The following is an 8,477-nucleotide window of genomic DNA, read 5'->3' on the forward strand; positions in this document are numbered from 1 at the left end:
AAAACAAAGGTGGTCTATGCCCGGGAGCTGTAGGAAGTCCAAGCAGACCGGCTGGGGTGAGGGGCACAGCCTACCTCAAAGGGGCTGGTGGGCAGGGGGACTGTCCTGGAGGGACTGAGAAGGCACATCAGAGGCCCAGGTCCCACCGAGAGGCCTGGGATGCCCCTCCTCCGGGGCCGAAAACTGGGCCGTGGGGAGCCCCCATTGTGCCCCAGGGGTGGCCACAGGCTGGGGGAGGGGCCTGAGACAAACCCCCAGGGCCACAGTCCACTAACTTTTTACAGGATAAAAGGAATGTCAGGCTGGGGAGAAAAGCACCAGGTGAGGCAGGGCCCGAGGGCCCCGGATCTGAGGAAGGCCCAGGGCTTGGGGTGCTGGCTCCGCCCTAGCAGCCCCCGCAGCTCCTCGCACAGGAGGCTGCCACGGACTGGCACAGGCCACTGCTGGCCATCACGCCACATTTGGAGAACTTGTCCCGACACAGGTCAGCTGTTGCGGGGGGCAAGGAGTCGGGGTCAGGGAGAGGCTGGTCATGGGAAACCATCGGCCCCTTCCCGATCCCGGGACAGGGAATGTTCTGAGGAGAAGCAGCCAGGAGGGAGTTCAGGAGCCTCCTGAAAGTGGCCGTGGTGCAGAACACGGGTTTAATAAACACCAGGTGGACGGACAGGAAGAAGGGCGGCGAGCGGGTGTGGGGAGGGGGAAGGTCTGGGGGTGCAGGCCTCCCTACCTCGGAGGAGCTCCTCGTGGGCACACACCGTGCGGACACAGATCTCCTTGTTGACCACGTACACGCGGCGGAGGCTGGGGGGTGGAGCCGGGACGGCGGGGTCACCCCCGACCCCACCGGGGGGGCTCCACGCATCCCCGCCCCTAGGCCTGGGCTCACCCGAGCGGAGTTCAGTTCAGGGTTCATGCTCCCCTACAGTCCCACCTCGGGCCGGGGGGCACTGTGGCTGCCTGCCCTGCCCCCCAAACCCCACCTGTGCTCACCTGTAGAAGCAGACCTCATTGAGACACTGTTTGCAGGGCTTGTGGATGGAGTAGAGGCGGGTGCACGGGTACTGTTCCTCGCGGCAGTCTGGGTGACGGGCAGGATCAGACTAGGGGCCGCAGCTTGGGCGTGGCGTAGCCCCCAACGATGCCCACCGAGACTGGCTCTCATCGCGGGGTCTAGGTCCACCCTGCACCCTCTGGCACAGCGCGGGCACACGCACACGCACGCGCACACACACACACACAAGCACAGACAGCATTGCTGGGGCTCCCAGGGCTGCCCGATTTTATACAACACATGCATACACGCGCAAGTTTGCAACGCTTGGAAGCATGTACCTGAACAGGCATAAGCTCAAACACAACCGCACCCACACACAACGGTCACCCAAGTCCACACCAACCAACTGGGCCGGGCTCAGAGGAGCACACGCGGACACTGAGCTCACGGGAGTGAGAGCAGCCTGCACGGTCTGGCCGTCTCCGGCTCTCGGTGGGGGCGGCACGGGGGCTGGCTCAGCTGGCCTGGGCTTCTGGTCCCCTCTCTGCCTCGCTGGCCACGAGCACCGCCCACTCCTGCTGGCTGGCAGGCAGGCAGGAAGCCCCCAGCACGCTCCCTCCCTCTTCCCAGTGTCTGGGGGTGGAGGGCCCTTCCTGAGGCTGCGACCAACTGGGGGGGGGGGGCAAGGGGGGCGTCTCCCAGAGCTTCCCGGGGGGCCCTGCGGTTGCCTAAAGCACTGGCCTGTCTGCAAGCCCCCGACCCTGCCATCGGCCCGGCAAACGCAAAAGGCTTGTCTGTCTCTGTCCCATCAGCGCTGCAATCAGCTCTACCCCCGCTGCTGAGGCCGTGCCTCTGTTTCTCCAGCTGTCAGGAAGCTCTTACCCAGAGGCCCAGGCTCCGTGGGCTCTGTCTCCGCATTTCCTGGTGCTGGTGTCAGGAGAGGAGCAGGCAGACATCACTGAGAGGGGTCCATTCAGGGCACCAGCCCCGCCCCGGCACAGACCCGCCGCTCCCAGGGTTGACAGGAGCCGGCAGCCTACCTGGGGTGGGGGCCAGGACGACTTCCTGCCGGACTTGCTGCTGGGACTGGAACTGCTCCGCAGGGGGCCGAGGAGTCACCTCTGAGTGGGGGGGGGGGGGCAGGCGACAAGGGGGTCCACTCCATCTCTCCACCCCAGCGCTCAGCTGCCCGCCCCCGCCGCCTGCCCCACCCCAGCCCTTTACCTTGATAATCATAGTAGTCCGGTTGGTCTAAGAACAAAGATGAATGTGAAGTTGCGGGGGCGGGGGGGGGGGGGGGGCAGGCGAGCTCCCAGTCTCGGGGGGCACAGGAGGTCACGGCTACACCCAGGACCACCCCCTATGACTCCCACCACCCTTCCCCACCTGGTCCCCAGCTGCGTCGTGCACACCTGGGAGCCAGGCCTTGATGATGTGGCCGGGTGTGGGGAGGGCTGGGCGGGGGGCAAGGCCCTTACCTATCTGGTCACTGTAGTGGGTGTACTGGACGTGTTCCGGGAACGGAGACAGAGAGTCTAGGTCATACTGGCCCTGAGCCAGCAGGCCCGCTGTGAGGAAGCAAAGCATGAGGGGGTGCCCTGCAGGGAAGGACAGCACTTCTGGGAGGACAGGTAGAGGTCCCAAGGGCAGGCCGGTGAGACCCTAAGATCCTACAACCCAAGGGATCCAAACTCCTTCCTCGACCCTTACAGAGGCCCTTACAGAGCCGGCTCCTGGGCACCTCACAGACCTTTTCTGGCCTGTCTTCCCCTGCCAGCCTCCTGGCCGTTCCTGGAACTCAGCACACTCCTGTCTGCCCCAGGGCCTTTGCACTCGACTTTCCCTAGGCCTGTGATCCTGGGTAACTTCTCCTCCTTCAGATCTCAGCTAAAAATTCAGTTCTGCCCAAAGGCCATCCCCGGCCTACCCACCCTCTCCATCCAGTTCCTCTGTTTACTTCCAACCTCATGCTCAACACGCTGGCACTTATCACGCCTACTTGATATAGCAGCCTCCCTTCTCTAGACAGGCGGCACCAAGAAGGCAGGGGTATGTCTGCCCAGGTCATCATTGTACCCCAGGGTCTAGCCCAGTGCGTGGCACATGGTAGGAACTCAGTATCTGTTAAATGAATAAATGTTAGCTATGGCAGGGCCTTCAATCCCTATGGATAACTCCTCACTTCACCAATAGGGATCACTCCAAAGTCAAGATTGCATGGTGGGGGTGGTGGGGGGGTGGGGAGGGGGTTGGGGTTGGGGTTGGGTCCCAAATGGGTCTGGAACCCGGACCTACAGACTCCCTGCCTTGGGCGCCTCCCCCTCCTACACATCGGCTTCCTCCTGGAAGGGAGGGAAGGCACGGACTCTTGGTGCCTGGGTGTGTGCCCACTCTCCAGAGCCCTGCCTGGCTGCTGCTGTGGAGGGTTGGGGTGAGGGCTGGGGAGGCTCATGCTTTGGGAGGGGTTGGCCAGTACAGTCTGTGGTCCAGGAGGTCCCGGGACCGGGGAGTTGAGTGCTGGCCACAGGGCACAATAAAGGCTCACTGCCAGCTCCCAACCCCCAGCCACACAAGGGGAGCCCCCAACCCCAGGAGCCACTTACCAGGCAGGAACAGCAGGAAGAGGTAGGCAGCTCTCATGGCTACGCGGTGAGGCAGTCTGGGCTGGTGTCAGGACAGCTGGAGGGGGTGGGGGGGCGGGCTGTAGCTTGGACCCACTCACCCAGGACTGTGGAGCCCACCTCTGCTCCCCCGCATCTAGCCCGGTGAAGAAGGGGGTGCTGGGAACAGAAGCCAGGCATAGGGAGTGCCGGGAGTAGGGCGGAGCGGGGGCCGGGTCTACATCTGCTGTCCCCGAGGGCCCCCTGGGTGTTCAGGTCCCAAGTCACAAGGCCCCCAACCTCGCTCCAGAGTTGATCTTACAAGCGGACGGAACCCACCCTGCCCTTCTCACCGAGGGCACGTTTCTAGCCCCCCGCTAGCTCTGACTCTGCTCTCCTGGCCCGCAGCCGTGCCCGCTTCTGATTCAGCACCTCCCGGTGTCTGGCGCACTGATCATGGAAACCCTTGACCCCAGGCCCATCCTCAGGACCCCAGCCCCTCTCAGCCACCATCATAGCCCCGACTCTGCAGCGTCTGCCAACCCCACCACCTGTTCCCAATTGCTCTGTGGGGAACCACATGCATGCATGGGCCCCAGGGGCCGAAGGGCAGCCAGGCCCGGGCAGGGCTCCCACCCCCAGAAGATTCCTCTCCTGCCAGGCCTCCAGGCCTCCTAAGACCTGGCTGTCTTCATCACAGACTCACGAGACTAAGGTCTATTTGTCTGCAGCAGCAGGAAACGCTCAGGGTGGAGTCTGAGGAGAGATTCTCTGGATCCTAGAAGGGCAGAGCTGGAGGGGACAGTGATGTCACCCAGCCCAGAGGCTCTGAACCCCTGAACACTGTATGACAAGTGTTGTGTGCGCAATTCTGGGGGGAGAGGGCAGTGGCCCTCAGCCTTCACCAGGCTCTGGAAGTTCAAGAACTCCAGCCTTTGGCCACACAGTGGGCTTGGCAGGGTCTACAGGTCCCAGCTCAGTGGGGGGGGGGGGGGGGGGGGGGCAGGCATCAGCCTTCCGCCTGGAGCGCTGGGAGAGAGTCCATGGGCTCACCCATCCAGGAAGGCCCCTCCCACCACACAAAGGGACTTCTTCCAGACGGCTAACTGGAGACCTAACTGCCACAGGGCGTCTAAGGAGAGAGGAAGGACGCTCGGGCATCTGTCCTTCTTCGCTCCCAATCCAGAACCTTCCGGGACCCCCTGCCCGGCTCATACATTTACCATGTCCCTTCCTTACTGAGGTGGGGGTGGGGTGGGGTGGAGGAGAAGAGACCCACCACTCAGGCTGCCCCGGAGGCAGGGGACCTCGGGCTCCCGGTGTTCCTATCCCGAAATCCCTTGGCCCTCTCTCAGTAGGAGGGACCCAAAGACCTGGAGCTCTTTCCCTGTAACTCCCCCCCGCAAGGCCTCATCATCCCCTCCTTGTCCCCACGGGGCTAGTGGCAGCCAGGCCAGTTGGAGCTGTCACCACTCAGAAGGAGGCCCTGAGCTGGGGCCTAAGAGGCCTTAAGAGGTGGCGTGGGGGCTGTCTGTCCCCAAAGCCCCTCCTAGGCCTCACAGCCTCCCGCATGGAGTCTTTTCCTCCCCTGGAAGGTCTGGCACCCAGGCCCAGGCTTACTGGGGGCAAGGGGCCCCCAGGGCAAGGGGCGTGGGAGTCCTGGATCCTCCCCCGGGGCCACATCTCCAAGCACTGCTGTCTAGACTGTCGATTTTGGGGTGTGGGGGAGGCCAGGACCTGCCTAGAAGGCGGCCCCCCTCTGGCCCCTTCCGCAGCTGGGGACCCCACCCCGAGGCGTTCGTGGGCAGGAGGGAATGAGCGGGGCCTACTCAGAGCCCGGCCCCCACACCGCCCCGCGGGGAGGCCAGCCGCGGTGCGGTGCGGCCGGAGGGGACCAGATGTGGCCGCCGCCGCACAGCTGGGAACAATCAGCCACGGAACTTGCTCGGCGGCTCCCCACGCCCTCCCGGTCTCGGGTCTCCCTTTGTCTCTCTCCGCCGCTCTAGCCCGGCGGCTCCGGCCGACGCCCCCACCCCACTCGCCAAAGTCCAGCCTCCCGGGGCGAACGGAAGCCCCCCCCCACCCCGGCCCCGACGCCCCCAAACGGGCCCCCCTCCCAGCGACCCCAAACCCCCCAAGTGTCCTCGTAGCCTCTGCTCAGACGGCCCCGGGTTCGGGAACTCGGGCAGCCGCCCCCAGGCCTGGGGACCCGCAGACCCCTACACCCCTGCCTCCCCCCACCTCCCCCGGGACCCCCTCCCCCCCACTCCCGAGTGCCGCCCTGCCGCTCCCGCCGCCAGGCCCGCGCCTACCTGGCCGGGTCACTCCGCCGCCCGCTCCGAGTCCGCCCGCGGAGCCGCCCCTGCGCCCGCTCTGAGCCCCCCTCCGGGCCCCCGACGGGCCGGCGCCCGCCCTCCAGCCCCGGAGCCGCTGGGTCCTAACGCGAGCCCCGCCCGCCCGCCGTGCGTGCGGGTCTCCAGCCCGCTTCGGGGGCGGCCCTGGGGGAGGCGCCCCAGGAGCCGTCCTCACGTCTGCGCCGACCTCTGGCGGGCAGGACGCCTCTCCAGCCTCCTCGGCACGTCTGGGCTGGAGTCCAGTGTGAGGTGGGTTTTGGAGGACGTGTTACCCCGTTTCACAGAGGAGGAAACTGAGGCTCCTAAAGGCGATACACCCGCCGCGACTCAGCTCTCCCCTCTGGCTTCTCCTACCGTCCGGGACAGCCTTCCGGGCCTGCTTTCCCTCCTGCCTCTCTGGCTCTGCCTTCTGGGTATTCTTAGCCAGTTCCAGGCGGGGGGCTGGCTTCCATAACCTGCATTGCAGACCTCGGGCCACAGGCTACCAGGCCTGGCCCCGTGCATGTCTCCAAGGATCCAAGTCCAAATTCATGACCCCTGACCCTCCCCCAGACCTGGCTGTCCTAGAGGTTCCCGTCTAGGGAGCAGTCCCCGCACCCTTCCATTACTCAGGCTTCCTCTCTTGCTCTCAGCCCCTGCGTCCAATCCAGCACCCGGCCTCTAATCCAGCTTCACAATCCTTTTTCACACGGGGCCGCTCTCTCCGCTGTGCTGTAAGCCACCATTAGTTCTTGCCTGGACTGTAATAAGCTCTAATCTAGGCTTTCCCCAGTGGGGCCTGCCCTTCCAGACCCACCTCTGACACTGGCCCCCTTGTGCTTAAAGCTTCTGCTGGTTTCCATGGTACCTGGGATCAAGGCTGAATTCCCCTGTGGCCCCCAAGGATCCTACCCTTCCCCTCCCGTCTGGCCCTGCCTCCTGGTTCCGTGCAGCCACAATGGCCTTTTGGTAATCTCTCACTAAACCCCTTCCTCTGCCTGCTCCGGGACTTTTGCTCAAGCTGTTTCCTCCTCTTGGAACCCTGGTGAGGTCTGCCTCCTCCCGGTTATAGAGCAAACCCTCCCTTCTTCAGGGGAGCCTTCCCTTTCTCCCCGTTCCGCCCCTGAGCACTTTCTGCTCTACTGCTCACAGCTGTCGTGCTGCCCTATGTCTGTGACCATGTGAATCCTGCTCCTCTCCCAGAGGAGCTCATGAGCTTGTGCGCCACACGAAGACAGCAAGACGGCGACAAAGTCTGTTTTCGCTCATCCCCGTTGATGCTCATTAGGCACAGCGCCAGGCTCAGAGCAGCTGTTCGGTGAACATTAACGGAATGAATGAACGTGCACTCAATTCTCCCGGGAGAGCCCGCGTGGGGGGTGGGGTAGGTTCCTGCCTCTGGGCCAGTCCTCAGCCCTGCCTGAACCTGGGGCAGGGGCTCAGGCTGGGAGGACGTGGGGGTCTCCTTGCCCCCAGTCAGGCACCCCACAACCGCCTAGCCCTTGGACTCTGAAATCCTATTAGGCAGGACCTCGATATGTCTCGTGTATCATTTGCTCCCCGGTGCTGGTTTGGCAAATGAATGAATACCTGCCACCCCCTCTCCAGGGTCTATCACCGAATAGCAGGGGCTTCTGCTACCTGGAGCCCTGGGGGCCCTGGGGGCCAGCACAGCCCTCCCTGCCCTCCCTTAGCCCTTGCCTGCTCCAGGCACAGTCCCTCTAGGGTAGGAGAGGCAGAAACACCTGGCAGAAATGCTGTTCCCTACACTTGACAAAAAGGGGAAACAGAGGCCCCAGAGCTTGCCACTCTCACGTCCTGGCCCCCAGATTCTCTGTGCTGCTTCTACCCACTCCCCTGGCCCTAAGGACCCAAGCAGAGGCGGCAGATACTTGGGGAGCGGGTAGTGGGTGTGGGTGCTCCCATGACCTTGGAGATTCGCTCTGTCTGTTCACCTCTCACACCAGGTTACAAGGTACATGTGCAGAGGCCAAGTTCTTTTTTTTTTTAAATTATTTATTTATTATTTATTTATTTTTTTTTTTGAGAGAGAGAGAGAGAGAGAAAGCACAGGAGGGGCAGAGAGAGAGAGAGAGACACACACACACAGAATCGAAAGCAGGCTCCAGGCTGTGAGCTGTCAGCACAGAGCCCGACACGGGGCTAGAACCCATGAACTGCGAGATCATGACCTGAGCCGAAGTCGGACGCTTAAGTGACGCAGCCACCCAGGCGCCCCTAGGCCAAGTTCTTTTGTACACTGTGGCAGCACCTGTGCCTGGCACATGACTGTCCAATAAATGCGTGAACCAATCGGTTGAGGGATTCGAACCCAGCCTCTCCCCGGGTCCTCCAGCCTCCACCACCCCGAACTGTTGCTGGTTGACGACTCCGTGCCCGGTACAGGAGGTCTGTGGATGTGCCTCATGTTAGAAATTGCTTTTTCGGGGCGCCTGGGTGGCTCAGTCAGTTAAGCGGCCGACTTCGGCTCAGGTCATGATCTCGCGGTCCGTGAGTTCGAGCCCCGCGTCGGGCTCTGTGCCGACA

The 8,477-nt window shown here is 63.4% G+C and overlaps 1 protein-coding gene across 1 annotated transcript; it reads right to left on the minus strand.

The window, feature by feature from the left end:
- MFAP2 (microfibril associated protein 2) lies at nt 1–5,975 on the minus strand. Its single transcript, XM_042996154.1, has 9 exons — nt 5,910–5,975; nt 3,601–3,676; nt 2,476–2,565; nt 2,222–2,248; nt 2,038–2,118; nt 1,880–1,924; nt 994–1,081; nt 731–804; nt 1–489 (listed from the first exon to the last, which is right to left on the minus strand). The coding sequence occupies exons 2-9, from the start codon at nt 3,635–3,637 to the stop codon at nt 386–388; spliced, it is 546 nt and encodes a 181-aa protein (XP_042852088.1). The 5' UTR covers nt 3,638–3,676; nt 5,910–5,975; the 3' UTR covers nt 1–385.
- Nucleotides 5,976–8,477: the final 2,502 nt, after the last annotated feature.

Source organism: Panthera tigris, chromosome C1 (genome assembly GCF_018350195.1).
Source record: "Panthera tigris isolate Pti1 chromosome C1, P.tigris_Pti1_mat1.1, whole genome shotgun sequence".
Taxonomy (NCBI): Eukaryota; Metazoa; Chordata; class Mammalia; order Carnivora; family Felidae; genus Panthera; species Panthera tigris.

Excerpts from the sequence above, each read along its gene's own strand:
- MFAP2 (XM_042996154.1), bottom strand. The coding sequence starts at position 3,637 with ATGAGAGCTGCCTACCTCTTCCTGCTGTTCCTGCCTG. Across the intron at positions 2,566-3,600 it reads CTTCCTGCTGTTCCTGCCTG|CGGGCCTGCTGGCTCAGGGC; the intron begins GTAAGTGGCTCC and ends GCTTCCTCACAG. Across the intron at positions 2,249-2,475 it reads CCACTACAGTGACCAGATAG|ACCAACCGGACTACTATGAT; the intron begins GTAAGGGCCTTG and ends CTTTGTTCTTAG.